Below are 21,856 nucleotides of genomic sequence, written 5' to 3'. Positions count from 1 at the left end.
TCCGACACGACCAAAAAGAGTTCAGGCGCAGGACCAACGGCTTTACGTGAGCACTGGAGTGTACACACTTTCAACTTCCAGACTTCGAGCTGCTACTGAGAATTTTCGACAGAAAAACTCAATAACTTTTATTGGCCCAACCTGGGATTTGAACGCAGGACTTTCGGGTCTTCGGCCTTACATGTAGCTATTAGACCAACGAGGCAGTCAAAAACACTACCTCACTACTAAATAAACGTTTGTTTTCATATTCGGACCCTTTTGCGCGAGGTGGCAAGACGAAATGAGAGCTACATGTATACACTCGCTCATGCGCAGCCGGCAACATTTGCCTTGGATTGCGTTTCGTCGTCGAATATTACTGCACCGTATACCGCTATCTCTATTCCGAAAACGTTCCTAACACGAATTCGGGTTCGCTTGGGTTCCACCCTACAATCCAGATTTAGCCCAGATTTCAGATTTTATTTGTGTCCAAATTTAATAAAAAGTTGAGTTTTTAAAAGTATACATTTTCAATTATTATTACAAATGTGAATATAGTTAAATAATATTTAATGCAACTCAATTCCGAACTGCAAATCATTTAAATTGTACTCGTTCTAAGTATCTTAAAAACTCGCCCCCCGCTTGTGACGCTGTCGAGGCCATTTGGGCCAACATGAACAGGTCAATTCGAAAAAAAACTACTTGTTTTTAATTTAAAGACAGTGTCGCTAAATAATTACATTCAAGAACAATGTAATAAAAACAATATCAGGACAGAATATCTGTCTAACACATACCCCATTCCAATCGGAGTAGGAGTAAAGGTAAACAAACCGTAGAATTACAAATTGCATGCGATTTTCTAATTGTTCTGCTGTTTGTTGATTGTATGCACTACAAATAGTTCTTGATTAATTTACATTTATTTATAATACAACATTATTACACTTAACAAGTTATAACCACATTAATTTAACTTTCCGATTCGATAATCCGACAACTTCGCGAACATTGAAAACGCCATTTTCGCGAATTCATAGTGAATATCATAGATTATTCAAGATCTCGACGAATGATATTTGAAGGTTGAAGGTTGTTTATTTGGGTTTACCTCTCTTGTGGTTGGAATAGCCTATAGATATCTTCGATTCATCATTATCATTTCTTTTAAATAAAAGAAAAAAGTGTACATTGATAAACTCAATTTATTTAAAAATCTGTAATGTGTGACAAAGTTGATTTATGTGTACAAATCATCAGTTATTTTGAGGTGGCTTGGACCACTCAACATTCAAAATTAAGTGATCATAACCATATCCATTCAAAGTTTTAATAGCTTTAGCAGCATCCGCTCGAAACTTGAAATGCACATAAGCAAATCCTTTACACTGGCCAGTGCTCTGAAACAACAAACAATATTAAGAATTAACATCTATTATAATATGGTGTTATTGAGAAATTGAAATTGTGTTTACTTATTGCAAATAATTATTAGTCATGGTAAAATTTAAATTAATTCTATATTTTTATTATCATTAATAATAAAAAATACCTTTTCCTTAGCAAGGTACAACTTGTGAACTGGTCCAAATCCTTTAACCAGATCATCCAGATCGGCTTCAATTGCGAAGTTACTAAGGTTCGAGATACGGATAGCTGTCAAGTCATCACGTCTAGCACTCGGAGGCTCCCGACCGGTAGTACGGACAGTGCCATCTCGTGAGTTTGGTGCAACATATTTGTTAGAGGACGAGGCTGCTTTCGCTTCTGTAAATTAATCAAAATATCTTTTAGAATCCGAAATAAAATTTAGACATAAATTTGGTACATATATAATTTATATAACTACAGTGCCAGGAAATAGAGCCATTTCACTTTGTAGATATAAAATGAGAATCTATAATAAACTAAGATCCCTCAAGGATTAGTTATATTTCTGCTTTATTGTTGTGTTCTGGTATTAAGGGTGTGAGTTAGTGCATACACACTAAGGACAACATCTTAAGTTCTTAAGTTTTGCAGTGCATTGATGGTGTAAAAAATTCAATTATGCCGATATGGGCTGTGCATGTGGTATAACTACTTAACACCAAGTTACCAATTTACTATTCCAAATATAAAAAAAAAAAAATTAAAAATATATTGTATATAAAATGTCATGATATATAATTGGACTGCATATGGGATTTAAAAATACAAATTAAAAAATGATCAGATCTTACCTGCAGCTTTAGCAGCTTCATTAGCTTTAGCTTGAGCAAGCTCTGTATGTTGGAATGGACAGCTTGTTGTCCAATGTTCACCATGACATGTACGACATTTAACAAGAACTTTACTTGGTCTTGCCTAAAATGAAGAACATGTGAATTAATTTTCTTTTATTAAATAACTTAACATTTACAGAAAACAGCTATACTGAGGCTTAATATGTTGCAGCACCCAAAGTCCTGGGTTAAAACCACTTTATTGGGTTTCCCTGTCAATAAATTCTTAGTGGCTTGGATTTTGGAAGTAGGCAGAATTTAAATTTTACACTTCTGTGGCTGAAAAAGCACATAAGCTAAACATTTTCTTTAAAATAGAGAATAAACCTTTGTACACACACTTGTACAATAATATCTCCTCAAATATAATTGGTTATAAAGATATCAACATCAAATAGACAGTTCTGTTAATATATTATACCTTAAGAGCTTCAAGACCTCCTTCATCTGGACGCTGTGCTTCTTCTTTGCTTGTAATAAATTGCATAAAAACATCTTCAGAAACATTTGTAGTAGCTGGATTTGGGCCAGGCTTATCATTTGCCGAATCACCAAATTTATTCCAGGTTTTACGTTTTGCAATACTCTATTTAAAAATAAAAAACAAAAGACATTAAATAATTAATTGATGGAAGTAACAGTTTGATTACATTAAAAAAAATACTCTATGTTACTAATATATTCTTAAGCTTCTTAAGTTAAAAATTCTTAGCTCTTATCTACGATTCCTATTTAATAATTTTATTGTTTGACTTAATGTTATATTACCTTAGACACTACACGCTTTTCAATCTTGTATGTGCGGACAATTTTTACTTTTTTATTATCATTGTCATACTTATATTCGGTAACAATTTTTAAACCATTCTCGACTACTTCTGATGGTGGTGGAAGTGCTCCCTGATCAATCTCTACCTCATCAGCCCATGAGGACTGGATTTCATCAGCAACTGGCATCTAAAAAAATATGTTAATATAATATATTTACATTTTCTAGATTTCTACAATTTTAAGTATTATTTAGATTATTATGATACAATTCAAAGTATTTTACATTTTACAAAATTTTGGGTTACTATGATATTTAGAATCTATTTATTCAACCTCCAAGCCAGGCCATAAAAATTTATGAATAAAAACTTTTGAATCTTTCATATTAAATTGACAATCTCGGTCTGAGCTGAAACAATAACTGGCAAATTTTTGAAACCTTCATATGTTAATGAAATTATTTTATTCAAATACGTGATTTAAATTTGTTTAAAAATATTGTATTTAAAATACTGCTACAAAATGCTATATCATTAAAAACGACGAATCCATATTTTTGAATAAATATTTATATAAAATAAAACGAGACAGGTAATTTAAAGTAGTTAGTTTGTTTAAATTTACATTGTTTTCTGGTCATGGGATAATTACTAATGTCGACTTGTCAAAAAATAACCCTACTTTTATGTTTCATGAATATAATACGGTAATTTTTAGTATATAATATGATTTAGTTAGCAGTACTTACAGTTACAAAATTTAAAAAAAAATTGTAGGTTTATTACTTCTTACTATTTAAGTATAACAGAGTTTTAGCTTTTATAGTACAGCTGTCCCTGAACACCTTACATTACAAATTACAAAGAATTTTTAATGAAAAACGTACGATAATAAAATGTCAAACATATACAGATAAAATATGAATGCAGTATAAACGATAATAAATATCTAGAAGCATTATTACACGTGGGGCTGCATAAATTATTTAAAGGCCTTACAAGTAGCTTACTTTTGATTATAATTTATTGTTTTTTTTTTTATCAAAAATCAAGCGGCAATTATCTAGGTCTAGAATTAGTATTATTGAATCAAACATATTTTCTCAAAAAAAAATGTATTTTCATATATTACTTCTTTTAATAGCTTAAATATGTATATATACATTATTATATATTGTATATTAATACAAAAGAATTTCTCCCAAAATATTTTTTTAATAAAATATATTTTTTTTGTAGTAGATTTTAATATTGTCCGGGAGTAGTTATTTTCGCATTTGGCAGCACTCATTGATCACTTTTTTTTGTATACTAATGACACTGTCAATTTACTCTTAAAATTTAACTTATCTGTGATTACAAGTTAAGTTACTAAATTGTATCAAGAATAACACGTTATAAATTTTTATCAATACCGATATTATTTCCTCAGAATTGCTACAATTACAATTTAATAAAGTTTTGGACCGTATATTTAGAATTCCATATAGTGAAATAGTGTGACAATGATTGAGGCTTAACACTATTGCTGATTGATTGTTGTTTAAAGCGAAGACTTGCAGTAATTTTTTTTGTCATTGCCGTTTTGGTACGTATTCTACTGAATTAAGTGTATTCAATTTTTTTTTTTAATTATATTAGAAATGAGTGCATATAGTGATTTGTCTGTATAACTATAGCCACAAGCCATCCCTCATAACGTAATATTAAGTCAAGGTAAAGTGCATAAGTTTGCGCAAACAAGTTTAACCCATTTTAAGTTAAACTGAATTGAATATAATAATAAGTGTCATCCTTAATGAATGTATTCTTTTATAAAACTGGTGTAATAATAATCGGTCGGTACTATTTGTGATTATAAATTAAATTGAAATTGATATGTGCAGCAGTGTTCATCGTTTTTGATAAAATAATCATGCAATGAGTTTTGATATGTTGAAACATGATATATACTATTAAGATTTTATAATTTATGGGACTGGGTTTTCTATTTCATTTATATATTATGTATTATTCACTTGTATTTTAATTTTTATTTTATTATTATTTATGTGGTAAAATAATGACTATGAATAAGAATTTCTATCCTTGATATTTTCATAAAAAATTAAGTATGTAATATATGCGGAACATTTTATAAAGAAATGTAATAAAATTCATAATTTTTCTTGATTGGACATTTCATTCTTATACATATATAATATCAACAGATAAGAATGAATTAAAAATATGTGCATTAAAATCTGTAATACCCTGTAAACAATTTAAGTGAACAATCCAAGACTTTACTTTTGTCCCTTAACAATGAATTGCATTGTGAGCCTAATAATCTTTAAAATTAATATTAATATAATGTTAATAATTAGTAAGGTATATATATACTACCACTAAACATTAATTTTTAAAATTGTTTTTCTTCCATAGGCTTAACAAAAGTCAACAATGCTACGATTTTTAAGCAGAAGAGGCAGATCTTCCAGCCAGACACGCAACAAACAAAATCAGAAAACCTCAAACAACAAAAACTTGATACAATGCAAGGTAATGTTACTTGATGAGACAGACTTATCTATTAATTTATCAAAAAAAGCTAGTGCTGGGGATCTTTATGAACAAGTGTTTTATTCCCTAGATTTAATTGAAAAGGATTATTTTGGTTTGCAATTTACTGATACAAACAATGTAAAGCATTGGTTGGATCCAACAAAAACTATAAAGAAGCAAGTAAAGATAGGTCCACCATACACCTTGAGACTGAAAGTGAAATTTTATTCATCTGAACCTAATAATTTAAGAGAAGAGTTAACTAGATATCAATTCTTTTTGCAATTAAAAAGGGATATATTAGAAAGCAAACTAGAATGTCCACATTCAACAGCAGTAGAATTAGCAGCACTAGCTCTTCAATCAGAGTTAGGTGACTTTGATGAGTTAGTCCATACACCAGCTACTGTGTCCGAATTTCGTTTTGTACCTAATCAAACTGAAGAAATGGAAATTGAAATACTGGAGGAGTACAAAAAATACAAGGGTCTTACACCTGCTCAAGCAGAAGTAAACTATCTTAATAAGGCTAAGTGGCTTGAAATGTATGGTGTTGATATGCACATTGTGTTAGGCAAAGATGGGTGTGAGTATCACTTAGGATTAACACCTACAGGCATTCTGGTTTTCGAGGGACCACAGAAGATTGGGTTATTTTTCTGGCCCAAAATAAGTAAATTAGATTTTAAGAAAAAAAAGTTGACTTTAGTCGTTGTTGAAGACGACGATCAAGGACGCGAACAAGAACATACATTTGTATTTCGACTTCATAATGAAAAAGCTTGTAAACATCTTTGGAAATGTGCTGTAGAACATCACACGTTCTTTCGCTTACGTGCTCCAGTCAAAGGACCCTCTGCACGACAGAACTTCTTTAGAATGGGATCGAGATTCCAATATTCCGGCAAAACAGAGTACCAGACAACACAACAGAACCGCGCTCGTCGTACAGTTCAGTTTGAACGGCGGCCCAGCCAACGATTTGCTCGAAGACAAAGCCACGTGTTAAGAGAACGCGAAAAACAAAATACAACCGTCAAACCTGAAACTTCTACTCAACCTGAACCTAGTACTTCAGCAGAATCTGCTGCAATTGAAAATGGACAAGATACACTATCGAGGAAAAGTAGTGCAAAGTCGCACAAATCCGTTTTGGTGGAAACTGATCTTAAAGCAAGTGAAATAGGAGAACCATCGACCAAAAATCTTCTCAATGATGAACCACATGAAGAAATGACCATTTCCAAAGAGGATGCAATCAGCAACAAAGTTCTTTTCAAGATGGATAGTATTGAGGAAAAGAAGAATAACTTAACCCAACTTGTTATTAATAAACCATCTTGCAATTGCTCACCTGTGGCGGAGTTTAATCCACTTAATGATCTTTTGATGAGTTTAGTGAAAGAAAAATTAAACAACGACGATTCGAAGAATGAAGTCAAAAAGGACCAATTAGATTCAGCTGACAACGAAGTGCCAAACAATCAAAGTAAATGTTATTTACCTTCGACAAAGAATCTTCCACCAGGACAACTTAAATGCAATAATATTCTAAAAGCCCGCGAAAATGAAGTTAAGATCATAAACGAATCATCTAATATTAACTTATCGATACCCTCTACGCCATCACCGAAGATACTGAATGAAACGAATCCAAATAATTCGCAATATGTTTCAATTGTTGTTGTTGAACCACCGCGCTCCCAAACTAAGATGGCATCACCAAAACCCATCGAACGAATGGAAGATGTAATTCCTAAATCTCAACCAATATCATCACTTTCCCCGTGGCTCGTCACATCGGAGCCAAGTTCTCCTTCTGGTATCGGGGAAAAAGAAATAACAATAATTCACCGTAAATCAGTAATAACGACTCAACTTTAAACATTAATTCAACATTAACTTCATTACGGAGGTATTGTTTTAAATTTATGCTATTTACTTCTCGTAATGTTACTCATTCGTATCAAACGAACCATGACTATACAAAGCTTAACATTATATTATTACTATTTTTTCTTAAAATTATATGACAGAATTGTTGATCGGCCTTAGTACATGCTTAGTCGTAAGTTTCAATATACCGCTAGACAAGCGTGAGGTGCTCCGAAATTACTAAGTAATTTCAGGTGTCAGTGATCGAAATGTGACAATATGTGCCTTATAAAATGTAATGTTTAAAAATTTATTATTGATTTCACTTTTAAGTTTCGAAAGAAACCAAAAGCGAGATTCTTCATTTTCCGTTAACAAGTATATATTACACACTTAGAAGTATTTGTAACACAATAGTTTAATATATGTACTTAACTTATTCCGTTTGACAAATGAATTGCCAATACATTCCATATTTACCTGATGAGTAATTCACGTGTATGAATGAAAACAAATTAGACGTATATTTTAATAACAATAATTATTGGTTAGGTATTCTTTTAAAAACTTCTAAATATTGTAAGACTGCTAATTCCAGTTTTAACTTATTGAAAAATTTTAACACATAAATTTGTTTTTTTTTAAAAAAATATAAATAAATATTTTAACGTTATGTTATATTTTGTGTATTTTTGAAATTTGCCATGTGCTTAAAGGCGGTACTTGACTTAGCATATTCGTGTTATTGTCCTTGACTTTGTATTGTATATTTCTCAAGATGTCTGCCCCGACTTCTTTTATTAATCGGTTGAAAAATATCCCGTGTAATCCAATTACAATTTGAAGACTAGACTGGAAACTAAATTGTTCAGTGTTCTACTAAAAAACACAATTAAAAAATTATTAAAAATAAATAAATATTACTACCACAATATATAATAGCTATGGTATGTCCATAGCTATTGCAATTTGCAAATAATTTAAATGTGCCAAAATATCCAAACGGCAATATAACCCTAGTAAGTGCGGGTTACTCAAATATTTGCTTTATTTGAATTAACTTTTTTTGTCCACTTACAGCAGTTAAGTAGACGAAAACAAGTTTTTCTATCCTGTTTCTGCACGAATAATAATAAGCGAATATCTGTTGATAAAATCGTTTATACTGACTAACGCACTATGCACTGTGCATTGTAAGTGTAAAACTACTGAGTGTAAAATGTTGAAATTTGAAACAGAGGTTTATTTTATATAGTTAAGCATCTTGGGTTTTCGGAAATATAAATTTTAAGAGGTGTAAAAAAAATTCATCATTGGTTATTGTGTATGAAAATCTTTCTTTCATGTTTAGAAGGGCAGCTAGTAATCCAATCTTTTCTACAGATTGCCGTGTTTGGACAATTAATGCATAATATATGAAACACGATACCGCAAGTGAAGTGTCGCCATTACAAAGTTATGGCAACTCTCCGCAAGCACTTAAAGCGTTAAATATAATCTAATTAATATAAAATTTAGAAAATTATTGCAGTTTTGTATCGTTAAGGTCCGCTTAGAATAGTGACAAGAATATATCCTCTGCTCTTGTTTGAATAGCGGTTGATCGTTCAGCCATGTAACTAGGTGCTTTTATTATTTTATTTTTTATCTAGATTTTATTTAAGCGGACCACTACATATATATTTCATTCATATTGTGACTGAAAACCGTATCCCGATGTTGATATACGCCATTTTTATAAAGAAATTGTAAGAAATTTAGTTTAAAAAAAAAAAAGTTTTATTTAAATTTCTTAAAGTCGCTGATAAACAGCAACCGTTTAAAAATATAATAATAATAAAAGATACATTTGAATGTCCTTAATTACGATAGATTTTACTAAACATCTCCAGAATGCTAATATGTTAACAGTAGAAATATTTTTGTCCAATTGTTTTTTTAGGTTATTCTATTTTCCACAATTATTCGCTTTAGTTGTTGTACTTATTAAGTATTATAATTATATTATAAGATACACTTTGTAACGTCGAATATTTTCCATATACTATTTTACACAAACAAAAAAAAATTACTCATAGTACAATATATTATTATAATTAACAGTATTAAACAGATTCAAAATATGCAGGTGCCATAGATAAATTTATTAACAATTCGATTTATCATATAATACGTAATAATAAAGGTCTATTGTGACGATAAATTTTATTAATGTATTCTGAAGTCATGTTAATTCGTTAGCTATTTTTAGGATTTATGTCGAAGGTATATCACCTTAATATCGTTGACGATAAAGATGGAATTGAGACTGAAAAAAAAAATAAGCAAAAACAAAACGTAGTTATTTGCCAACACTGCTTCTTTGTTAAGCAATTTATTAAAATTGTATGGGATTTAAAGAAACGTTTAAGCTTATTAACGAATATTTGTGTGTGGTGCTCAGAAAATAAAAACACATATCGTATTCCAACCGTCCAATATTTCATATTAGATTGTATAAGATTATTTTAAAGTATTTATCGTGATATTGTATTTAGTCTTAGGATTTCAATTGAAACTGATTTACAATAATGCCATTATTATTTGTTGAAATACGTTTTGAATGATAATTTACGAAATTAGTTGTGCTCACTTAACAATGGAAAATGCAAAGAATTTAATTGTTTAAAAAGTCGGAATTGAACATATAATAAAAAAAAAATCTAATTAAATTTAATCTCGAAACTTTAAAAATTCGGTTTATTGTAAGTTCTATTTTAATGTGACAAAAGCAAATACATTTTGAAATATTTTAAGGAATAATATATATTATAATAGTTTTAATTAAGGCAATGATGTGTTTGTCAGTGCTTGGCATCAATGTACTTTATTTCTGTTTACGTTCTAATGGATTTAACATGTTAAGATGTATTTATCTTCTTTTATCGATATTTTTACGATCACACTATTCACCTTTATAATTTAAGATACGCCTTTTCTCTCTTACAATATACTTAGAGAAATATATATTAGACAAAATGCTAAAATTTGTTTTATTCAATATACAATGTCTTTAGTATAAGTATGACACTTAAGTATGATTTTCAGTGAGGAACAATTGTTGGCTTATGGGAAAGATCAGAGGATCCCTATGTTCTGTTATAGGCACTGATATTCGAGTTGTAGGTGTGGAAGTGGAAAGGGAAATATTGAATGTTTTTATTGATATTTATATTTAATTTTAATAATAAGCTTAGTACTAAAACTGGCAGTCTTTTTTTAAATATAATAGCGAATGTTAAACATATACTCCTTTATATTTGACGTCTACTATATCCATTGTATTAAAAAAATAATACATCGCCTTTATTGTCAATTCATAATATCTTCGAATTTGTTAGTGTTAAAAATAAAAAGTTACAAAAAGTCCACGGGTGAAATGTCTTCAGAGAAGTCGTTATCTAATATACTACAACTATTCTCGTATAAACGATATTTTATTAATAACTTGGATTCATATCATGGAGAATATATTTTAAAAGAAGTTTCTAAAGTATTAGAGAAAAATGCGACCGCTTCCAATAAACAATCTTCTCAGGTTGTGCTCGGTGAGGACATAGAGTCGATAAGCCAGGCTCCTCCAGAAGAACCATACGAAATCATAGGTTAATAGGAATTGGTTAAATACATTTTCATTAAAATTATATATATCTTCCTGTAAACTATATAGATATTTGCTCGTCACAGAAGTATGTTTATGCCTTTTTATTCCTTCATCTTATAGAATCTAACATATTTATATATGAAAAAGTTGAAAAAAAAATATTTTAAGAGTATTCTAAAAATAACAATAACTAGAATTCAAATACTGTTGAAAACTTATCAAAATGTGTTCCCAATTTATGGTAATATTGCACATAACCGGCTTATTCTTAGGTACCGTTACGGACCCCAAGGTCAAGTCTTTGGATAATGTCGCCCGTATAGTTTCTAAAGCAGAATGTCTGCCACAAATGCTCGCTTGTGGAACGGTTATCTTTGATATAAGCTGTGATAGAGATGAACTGAAGTTAGCTATGGATTATGTTAAATGTTAGTATATTAATGATTGTGTTATATTCGATTCCGTCAGCTATGCGGTTAAATTTATAGTTCCTAAGTGAATCCCGAAGAAAGTTAACAGCCATTATATTTGTTCTGCGTTTATTTATTTTTTGGCAAGTAATTTATTAACGGTACCATGGCTGGCACTTGAAATTTCATAATAAATTATCAAACTTCACATCTATAAAACTCGAGTCATCAAAGCATTCTTGCTTAGAAATAATGTTAAGTCAGGAAGCCCACTCCACATCTCTAAGATACTTATCCTATCGCAATAAGTGTGGTAATGAATGGCATGGTGTGATTTGTTCTGGCTCCATTGTTAATCTCTGACTTTAATTAAAACTACTTTTTTGAAATTGTTTTTTAAAAATTGCAGAATTAGTATATTATTATTATTCTGTAAAACGTGGCAATGAAAATGGCAATTGATTTATTAGCGTTATACTTTTTAATAAAAAATAAATAATGTACGATATATTATGTTACAGTATTAAAAAATCTGTTAGATAAGCAAGCCCCAGTTCGTGCGTTTGATTTAGACGATGACGAAGCTCGGAGAGCATTTAAAAAGCGTTACCTGATACTGATATCAACGGTAATGACGTGGGCCGTTACTAAACCATTAGACCCGGTAAGTATTTTTACTGGCGATTACAAAATTTACAGTACATATTTCGTTTTGTGTAAAATGTTTTGTTAGAAAAATAGACAATGGTATAAATCGTCATCATTATCAGCTCGTGTCAGTCCACTGCTGGATATCGGACTCTCCCTTGGCACGCCACTGTTCAAAGAGTTATTTTAAAAATGGAAGGACTTTAATTACTTATTATTTTAATATATTTTTAATTTAAATAAAATGTTTAAAAAGCAAAAATTAATTATATGTTAAACAATGTGCGCGATAAAACGTGGTAATATACTCATATTGTCAGAGTACCTACAAGAAAAACAATTCAATTTATCATTAATGCTAAATTAATTGTCATCATGTCATCAATTCAAAAAAATGGCTTGGAAGTAATTGGGGGTCTTTAGAACCAGTTAGCCATAGCCAGTACATACTACAATACCTATTAACTACAACTTGTCTAGAACTAATGATATTATACTAGAGGTTTGGGAGTAATAATTTTTTTGATAAGTACTATTATAAAAGGATAATTTAGTTTTAAATGAATTAAAAGTAAGTAATGTTGGTTTTACACGCTTTAAGTTATAACTACACAGAATTCAGATGAGACGAACAATCGATAGTTAAATTACATGTAAAAATTTATTTCTGATAAAAGTAATGATAAAATAGTGTTAGGTTTCATCAACTTGTTCTGGTATAAGGAAAGAGGAATGAAATCCGTCAATCGTTTTGTACATTTTGTGTATAGTAGGTACGTACTATCGCATGTATGTACCTTTCAATATATATAAGTCCCTTCCCCTCTTTTTGTTATAAATAAAAAAGTACGTCAATTTCTAGTCTAGTCTTTAAGTAAGATCTATATGAAATGATGTATTATTAATTAACAAAATTATACGTTAACTCATCGATATTCGATATTTTTTAAAGGACACACCAGACATGCCATTTATAGAGTCTGATTTTCGGAAAAGAAAACCACATCCAAATTATAAAATGCATTATGATTTGGAAAATGAGGTTATTGGCATTGCAAGAAAATATAAATCACTTATTGGGTTAGTGATATTCATTTAATCGTTTATTTGTTTATAAATTACTTTCATCATATACCAATATAACACTTTAATAAGTATATAACTAATTACCACAAAGCTATTTTTTTTGTTTAAAATAATATAACGTCTTTAACGTCAATGTGTTTCTTTGTTTGATGGTTGACGGTGAAACATCTAAACGGACGGACCGACGACGTCTTATGAAATTTGCCATAAAATTCAAATATTTTGTAAAATAGGACCTTGCAAACTATATTTTTTAATATTTTTTCTCTTCAAGGCGTCCTCTCTTTGACATTTATATATAAAATTATTATTACGTAACGTTATACTATATGTATATTAACTTGTATAACATTATACAATACGAGAATATTAAAAATCAATTAACTTATACTAGAGCTATAGTCATCGGAACAGGAGTTTCATACGGTGGGCGGGAGGATGTATTGTTTTACTGGTTCCAAAAAGCTTGGGAATGCGAGCGTCTCTTGCCGATACTTGGCCGCGGTGGAAACGTTATTCCTCTTATAAATGTGAAGGATTTAGCACAGTTAGTATCAAATACAAAAGTAATAATTTTCATATAAAATATTTGTAAAAACAATGCTATGACTAACTATTAATTTTCATTGTATGATATATATAATATATATATCTACGTGATATGTATTATACATGTTTTTCAGGATTATTTACAACTTAATTTCGGATTTTCCAAAGAAACTTTATATTCTTGCTGTTGAACAAAACGTTACTAAACAGAGAGAGGTTAAAACTCGAAATCTTTTTTTTATATTAGTAAAGCTAAATGAAATAAATTAAAGAATTTTAATGTTTACAGATAATTAAACCTTTGGGTAAAATTGTAGGCTCGGGAATGTTTAAGTGTATTCCTCCAGAAGATGGTTTCCTAATACCCGAAATTGACGTAAGTAATCGTTCTTTAAAATATACATACATACGTACATTTTATTTTTAAATTAAGGTGTTTTACTTTCGTTATTAAATTTCATTGTTTGTTTTGTGTATTAATTTTTCATGGATCTATATTTTCATTTGTATTTCAAATGAATATTAAAATAACTAAATTATACTTTTACTACTAAACTAACGAGTTTTTTACAGCAAAGAATTTTTGATTGTATGACATTAAATCTTAACATGGAGCCTACATTTATAGTTGAAACAATGGGATTGCAATGGACGTCAGAATTGTCTTTCGACGAAAACGTACCTGTTCTAATGAAACAGTTTAAAAGAGAAAGGGGGTTAAAAGTTTTTAAGGTGATATTTAATTTAAATATGTGACAAAAATATAATTGGTACTAAAACATTAACCCTCGGGTAATAGTTATATTAGAAGTGAGACTTTTGCAGGCTGTTATTTTATGTGGTTAGTTAGTTTGGGTACATTCTAGAATTTTTAGTTAGTTTAGTTAACAACCCTGGCGTTTATCGCGAAAATTCAATTATTCGATACGTTTCGCGCCCTACTTGTGTGTATTTATTTTATAATTGTTGATAAAAATAAAACAACGATTTTGGCTGCTGAAGTGCTGATAAAACTATAGAACTTAAAATCCTAACAGAAAAGTCCGGGATACATTAAAGCTTTAAGTCTTAAACCAGATAAGATGAAGATTATATTTACTGTTATGTATTACAACTGTTTTTACATTCTCAAAAGACGAAACTGGTCCAATCTTGAGATGTGTTTTTTTAATTATCTTGCAGGTGATTGTTCATGGACCACCGATTGTAGGTAAAACAACCTTATGTAAACTGATTTGTGAGGCATACGGACTCCTTTATGTGTCCCCTGAAACGGTTGCTGAGGATATATTAGATGAGTTGGTTAGTCGTGTAATTTAACTATGTGAGATTATTTTAAATTAGTTTGAAATAAGAAGTGATTTAAGTCATAAAAAAACATTAGACGTGGCGCATTAAACACTGGGAAGTTGGTGAGATGGCTGCTCTTACTCAACTTAATGCCGAAGAAGTTGAGGTTGGAGTTGGTGATGACGCTGACGAAGAGGGTAATGAAACAGTGCAAGAAGTAGCTAAACAGACAGTTTCTATATTGAGTTCAGGACGAACTTTGAGCGAAGATGAGATATTGATGTTAGTCGGGTTCTTATGTCTTGCATTAAAATAATTTAAGTCATTTGGTAAATTATTGTTTGTAAACAATTACAATATTTAGTACTCGTATATATATTATTATGTATTTACTTATAGCTTATTTATTGACCAGTTTTCATGATACAAAAAGACCATTCGCTATATAAATTATAAGCAGTGTTTATCAGCCGAATTTCCTTGTAAATAAGCACGAGTCTCCACCTAGATTCGTGTCATTTTTTTCATGTCTCAACGGCTAAATACTTACTCCGATAATTAGTACGTGCTCTAACATGTAGTCGGAGCCATCTTGCCTTTCGTCGTGTCGTAAGAAAACTTCGTGAACAAACGTATTTGTATTGGATTTCATCCAATCAGGTTTGTTTGCTACATGTATGTACAATAACCGTGAAGCAACAGTGCAAATGCAATAGATTTCAAACCTATCCTTTGATTGGAGAGAATGTGTTTTCTTTGTCGCACTTCCAAAAAATGGAATTATTTACCAGCTTACGTGTCCTCTTACAACCCGGATTCCTTCAAAGGAGGCGTGAAGAGGCATCTTGCGGGTTTGCAAGGCGGGGGCGACTAGTGCAGAACATTCGTCCCGACTGTACTGGCCGTCGTCGCGTTTGGACACTACTACCACTTACCATCAGGTGGAGTAGAGTCATTTGCCTTCCCGGCAAATATAAAAAAAATATGGGTTTTTATTACTGGTGTATTACTGTTATATTATTTATATATAGATATATACGTCAACGGCTTTTAAGTCACGAAGGCTTGAACAGAGGATGGGTGCTGGATGGTTTTCCAACTAATCTAACACAATGTACCACACGTAAGAACTTCGTGACATTTGTTTAAGTAGCCAAAATGTTGGATCGCTAATATATCTAGGTATTATTTCATAAATCATTATTATATACCAAAAAATAAACTATTTAGAATAACTAGGTACTAACATTGCTATAAAATGCGTACTGTTTACTGTTACTGCGTATTATAAAATGTTCTAAAGAATGCAGTTTACTTTAGTTGTTATTGTAATAATAATAATAATGTCCTCCAGACAGATTTCGGCCACGGCGGCCAATCTCAAGAGAGATTTTCCAACTACGTAGAAGATATTATAGTGTACAAGTGTGTGCGCAAACACAGGTGCACTCTCTATTCCCTCTCATAATACGATGGTACGTCAATCCGACACGGCCGGAAAGAGTTTAGGTGCAGGACTAACAGCTTTACGTATTTCCCGAGGCATGGGAGTGTACACACTTCCAACTTCCAGACTCCGGGCTGTTACTGAGAATTTTCTGACAGAAAACTCCAATAACTTTTTATTGGCCCGACCTGGGAATTGACCCAGGACCTCCGGGTCTGCGGCCTTACATCAAGCCACTAGACAAACGAGCCAGTCGCATTGTAATAACAACTTACGTAATTTACTTATCGTAAAATAGAATGAGAAAAAATGCCACCTAATTAAATTATAATATATTTCTTTAGTTTTTGAAAAAGGGGATGAGCAAGATTCTGATGGAGATGATGAAAATGTAGAGGATCCATTTGACGAAGACGTTGATTTGTATAGCAATGTACTAAAAAAAATATTACCAGGTCTGTTTTTTTATAACATAAAGAATTGCACAAAAGTAAAATTTATATTCTAAAATTAAATATGTATGTATTGGCAAATTCTTAGCCTATAGTTGTACATAATTTCAGATGTTGTTGTATCCTTAGAAGCTACTGATGATTTCATATGTGAAAAAGCAATGCGTCAACCAGAAGATGATTCTCGCTTAGATGAAGAAGCTGTTCTAAAACGTCTTAGTGAATTTAGAGCTGGTGACGCTCGCGATATAACTGTACTTAACTTTTTTGATGAGCTTGATATTCACCCTTTAGTAATACAGGTTAAAGAGCATTGGGATTATGGAATGAAGCCTTCTTACACTGCAGTCGCGTTGCGTATGGGCCGTCCGTGTCGTTACGAAAAACTTATTGGTAATGTTAAAAGATACATTGCATAAGCTATGGTCAATGGTAGAATTATAATATTACAAACGTTTTAAAGCACAAATCGAAGCAGCCGAGAAAAAAGAAAAACACGAAATGGAAACACTTCGTGCTAAAGAAGAAAAAGCAATGCAAGAGTTAGAAAAAAAAATGAAAGAAGAACGCGAGGAAAAAATGGAATACTGGGTAAGACATTTATTTTTGGATTTGTTAAAAATATATAAACTTAAAATAAAACTGTGTTCAATAGGTTGAGTTTCTGACAATCAATAAATTAGGATTTTGATATTTTATTTTGCCACTAGTCTGAATTGTACGCATTAATGCGTGAAGAAGAGGAGGCTGCTTTAGCGGCATCGGGCGAACCGATGAGAAACTATCTCGTGAATAATATATTTCCAACACTTACAACTGCGCTACTAGAAGTTGCCAAGTTACGTCCGGATGATCCCATAGATTTTCTTGTGAGTTTATTTTACTGATTACTCATTATTTACAACAAATTAACAGCAATTTTCAAGGAAAAAAAATTCTTTCATAGGCAGAATATTTATTCAAGATGAATCCAACTGGTAAAATGTTAGAACCAGGTTTCAATCTTCAAGCCGAAAAAATTATGGGGAAAATAAAAATAATTGATGATGCATTGAAAGATTTGGACATAAAAATAGAACCTTTATTACCACCCGAAGTAGACTTTGAATGTAGCTCAAAGAAAAATATTAATATTATGAGTGCCTTGTAGTTAACTAAAGTAAAATAATAATTTTGATGTTATTTAAATTAATTAAAACATTGCCCTTTCTTCTTCTTTTCATTTATTTACATTTACTTAATATTATATGTTATTGTTATTAAGCCATAAAAGTTGTACTTGTACCCTACTTTTTAAATATGATTATATAACATATTACACTACATATTCATAGAATACTTTCGGTATCTCGTGTTCGCCTATGATACAATTATGTAATATATAGGTATAAACCGAAGCCGTTAACAGTTATTAAGGGATCAATAACTCCGATGCTATCTCAGCTTGCGTGATTCCGTATAGAAGGTCGTCCATCGATCATTTATATTCAAACGTTACACAAAACATATTCGCTTAAGCTTAAAACAACGTCATGAAGGTTCATCCTCAAGGTTTAACTAAAAATGATCCTCAGAACGTTAAAAATCACAGGAATTGGTTTCCAAAACCAATTCCTAAATCTAAATCATCAGACGATGGACCGTTATCTTTACTTGCTGCCAGTCTGCGTCATCAAACTACTGAATTCTTCAACAAGTCAACTTTACACGGTGTACGATACATAGCGGAAAAAGAACGTCCCTTTTGTGAAAAGTGGGTGAACTTTAATAAATTTAAATTCAATTTCATGTTATTTGTTAATCTGTGAAATATAACGTGTTCTTAATGACAGGTTCATGTGGTTTAGCTTTACTTCTATAGGAGCTGTCGCCACTTGTATCATTATCGTGAGTTTGTGGGAGAAGTTCCAAACGAATCCAACAATCACAGGTATGCATTTATTTCTTACCGTTATCTTTTCCGAACACAATGCTACAACTAAAGCAAGACGATTCTTTAGGATTAGATACAGATTTTCACAACTGGGATGTACCATTCCCAGCAGTCACCATTTGTGATCAAAATCCAGTGGATGAACAACTAATGCAAGATTATATAGAAAAGTAAGTAACTATTAAGTAAAAACAAATAAAATATGTTATTAATGTTAAATAATGTAAGTGTCATTGCTATTTCATTCAATATTATATGATGAAGAATTTGGGGTTCTGATCCTCCGGCTGGTGCTGAAAACATGCTGCGGTGGTTAGCGACTTTAAATTATGGATCCATAGCTAAGAAGACATCTCAATTTGTGGATTATCATGGACAGAACGACGGACTCGAGCCTGCTTTAAAACCCAAAGATGCTGTTTTCAATGTAGGTATTCCTTTAAAAAGCATTACGCGATTCTTGCTGTATTTCAAGTAATTGCTTAATATCTACTTATAATTTTATTATTTTAAGATTGTCAGACGTTGCGAAACCTTATTCTATGATTGTGAATGGAAAGGAGATTCTGAAGAATGTTGCGACTTGTTAGTGCCCGTATTTACAGAGATGGGCTTTTGTTACGCGTATAACTCAAGACATGCAGAGAAGTCTTGGCCATGGTAATTTATAAAAACCTACCCATAGGCTACATAAAATATATTATTTAATATTTTTAACAATTTTATAAATGTTTTTTTCAGGCAAACTCAAACCGAGCAATTTTCAGAGGCTTTCATTCATGAAACTGACGCTAAATGGTCATTCATGTTCAATTCTTTTCGCAACGACACTACTATCGATGTACGTTTCATATATTTAACACACAATAAATGAGTTTCTCTTGCATTAAATTTATAGAAACCAATTCATTAATAAACGCAATAATTGCTCATGGTATTTTCTTTGTATTTATTTATTTGATAATATGTTATAAATTATAAGATTTCGTTATATTACAAAACTAAATGTAACTTTCGTATCGATTTAAAGTTTTACGAGTGTAACCTATATGTAATTCGGATGATAACACTGTAATTATATGACTATAAGAAATCCTCTAGTTTTGGCTAGTTTTGTGTTTTGATAAGAAAGGCCTAACTAGAAGTTATTTTTTATAAATTTCAAAACATTTTTTTCCTTTTTATAGATTTACATACACTCAACAGAAGAAATGGCTGGTTTGGAACAAATCGCTCAACATTCTTGGGACCGTCGTGTTGAGAAAGTCTCTTTTTCTGTCAAACATACGTACACTACAGAGGATGCGCGGCAGCTTTCGATTCGTCAAAGACGCTGTATATTCGTTGATGAACAGATTTTAGAAACATCTAATATTTATACATACTCAGCATGCATGCGGCAATGCCGTATGCAGCAATGCCAGTCCTTATGCAAATGCGTTCCACACTTTTATCCACGCATTAGTAAGTACTAGCTTCTCAACTGAGTTCCCACAAAATGAACGCTTATCTAAATTATTTAATCACTATAGAAATTTTCATATCAGAGAAAACAATATAATTAGTATTTTTCGGTATGTTATATTTAATTTTGCACTACACCCTAATATATGTAGTAGTTATCTTCTGTTAAGAAACTAATACGAATTTGATAAAATTGACAGAGGGCTACAGACATTGCACAGTAAAAGAGCTGGATTGTATTGCTAAATACGCTGCCGTTATAACTGACGTGACTCGTTGCTCTTGTGAACTAGGATGTACTCATACAGTGTACGAAGTTGAAAAACTTACAGAAATTGAGTAAGATTCTTCTCAGAAAAAGCTTATTCCGAGCACGTGGCTTTGATTTGGAATTTCATGTGATATATTTAAAATTATATGTAAATTATATTTTTTTTAGCACGAGCAAAGGTCCAGTTGCTACTAATTCATTAGAAATTGAATTTGTGTCTTGGCCAATGGTGAGGTACAAGCGTGAAGTACTTTTTGGATGGGTGGACCTTTTAGGTATCTATACATATAAAAACTAGATGTCGTTTTAGATAATCCATTTACCTGTACATAGACGAATATCTTATTCATCTTAGAATATCTGATTCGAGGGTTCCCTAAAAAGCGACGGAACGATGATTTGTCTCCGACTATGTTTATATAGAAGATATTTTATAAAAAATATATATACAATGTATTAACATATTAGTTCCTTCAATGTCTTTGTCAATTACAGTGTCTTTCGGCGGTATAGCCGGCTTGTTCCTCGGCTTCTCTCTCCTGTCAGGGGTAGAGCTGATCTACTATTTCACTTTGCGCGCGTGCTGCGCGCTCGTGAGAGACAAGGATACGTTGCGACGCGAGCGCGCTGAACGTCTGGCTAGACCCAAACCACCGCATGACTTGAGTTTGGTGCCGTGGTAATTATTTGTTTCTATGCCATTCATATTGGATATTATATATTTCTTTAGAGATGAATTAGCAGAGATTAGCTGTTTCTGTATATTGCCTTATATCATACAATAAACCCTGAGGATGACACAAAAATAATGAAATGAAGATTATTTTTCGTTTTATAAATAGATACTCATATTCCCTGGCGCTGAACATTATTCTAACCCACTAATAATACTCAAAATTTAGCAGTTATGTACATAAATGACTTTTTTTTTGTTCTGTTTAATACGAAAATAATCAAACCTAACAAATTCTACAATATGAAATGCGATTTTACTTCCAGGTGGAAGAAAGCGCCAATACCTGTTGGGGAGAGACCTATTAAACTGAGCGTGAAAGAAATCCAGCCTCCGCAATATTCGCCACCACCCATCTATACTGAATATTTACCATAAAAGGAAATGAATAACGAATATAAAGAATTGGTTAATTAAATTATTTCTGTACACTTTCCTTTTTCCATCGTACGTATAAACAATTACGATTTACGTTATTAGGCACGGCTT

At 31.3% G+C, this 21,856-nt stretch overlaps 4 protein-coding genes across 5 annotated transcripts; 3 read left to right on the top strand and 1 right to left on the bottom strand.

The window, feature by feature from the left end:
• Positions 1–1,175: 1,175 nt before the first annotated feature.
• Positions 1,176–3,918, bottom strand: LOC126768336 (eukaryotic translation initiation factor 3 subunit G). Its single transcript, XM_050486361.1, has 6 exons — positions 3,772–3,918; positions 3,021–3,209; positions 2,674–2,838; positions 2,211–2,334; positions 1,541–1,755; positions 1,176–1,388 (listed from the first exon to the last, which is right to left on the bottom strand). Exons 2-6 carry the CDS (start codon positions 3,207–3,209, stop codon positions 1,245–1,247), a joined length of 837 nt encoding a protein of 278 aa, XP_050342318.1. The 5' UTR covers positions 3,772–3,918; the 3' UTR covers positions 1,176–1,244.
• Positions 3,919–4,384: 466 nt separating this feature from the next.
• LOC126768328 (band 4.1-like protein 5) lies at positions 4,385–10,461 on the top strand. 2 transcript variants are annotated; one of them, XM_050486346.1, is made up of 2 exons: positions 4,385–4,610; positions 5,447–10,461. In XM_050486346.1, the coding sequence occupies exon 2, from the start codon at positions 5,465–5,467 to the stop codon at positions 7,448–7,450; it is 1,986 nt and encodes a 661-aa protein (XP_050342303.1). In that variant the 5' UTR covers positions 4,385–4,610; positions 5,447–5,464; the 3' UTR covers positions 7,451–10,461. The 2 variants fall into 2 exon arrangements, with proteins under 2 accessions (XP_050342303.1, XP_050342304.1); XM_050486347.1 differs by lacking the exon at positions 4,385–4,610 and having other exon boundaries at positions 5,518–5,563; positions 5,655–10,461.
• Positions 10,462–10,859: 398 nt separating this feature from the next.
• On the top strand, positions 10,860–18,116 carry LOC126768372 (adenylate kinase 7-like). The gene is made up of 16 exons (XM_050486395.1): positions 10,860–11,085; positions 11,357–11,512; positions 12,016–12,158; positions 13,095–13,222; positions 13,623–13,775; positions 13,912–13,993; positions 14,067–14,153; positions 14,351–14,509; positions 14,960–15,079; positions 15,162–15,349; positions 16,099–16,190; positions 16,859–16,969; positions 17,078–17,359; positions 17,430–17,557; positions 17,677–17,835; positions 17,913–18,116. The coding sequence occupies exons 1-16, from the start codon at positions 10,860–10,862 to the stop codon at positions 18,114–18,116; spliced, it is 2,418 nt and encodes an 805-aa protein (XP_050342352.1).
• A 382-nt stretch (positions 18,117–18,498) lies between these two features.
• LOC126768371 (sodium channel protein Nach-like) lies at positions 18,499–21,816 on the top strand. Its single transcript, XM_050486394.1, has 11 exons — positions 18,499–18,719; positions 18,799–18,896; positions 18,967–19,069; positions 19,164–19,326; positions 19,414–19,559; positions 19,641–19,740; positions 20,087–20,363; positions 20,564–20,702; positions 20,803–20,909; positions 21,130–21,313; positions 21,634–21,816. Exons 1-11 carry the CDS (start codon positions 18,499–18,501, stop codon positions 21,743–21,745), a joined length of 1,650 nt encoding a protein of 549 aa, XP_050342351.1. The 3' UTR covers positions 21,746–21,816.
• Positions 21,817–21,856: the final 40 nt, after the last annotated feature.

Source organism: Nymphalis io, chromosome 5 (assembly GCF_905147045.1).
Source record: "Nymphalis io chromosome 5, ilAglIoxx1.1, whole genome shotgun sequence".
Taxonomy (NCBI): Eukaryota; Metazoa; Arthropoda; class Insecta; order Lepidoptera; family Nymphalidae; genus Nymphalis; species Nymphalis io.
This window is presented reverse-complemented; position numbering and strand designations above follow the sequence as displayed.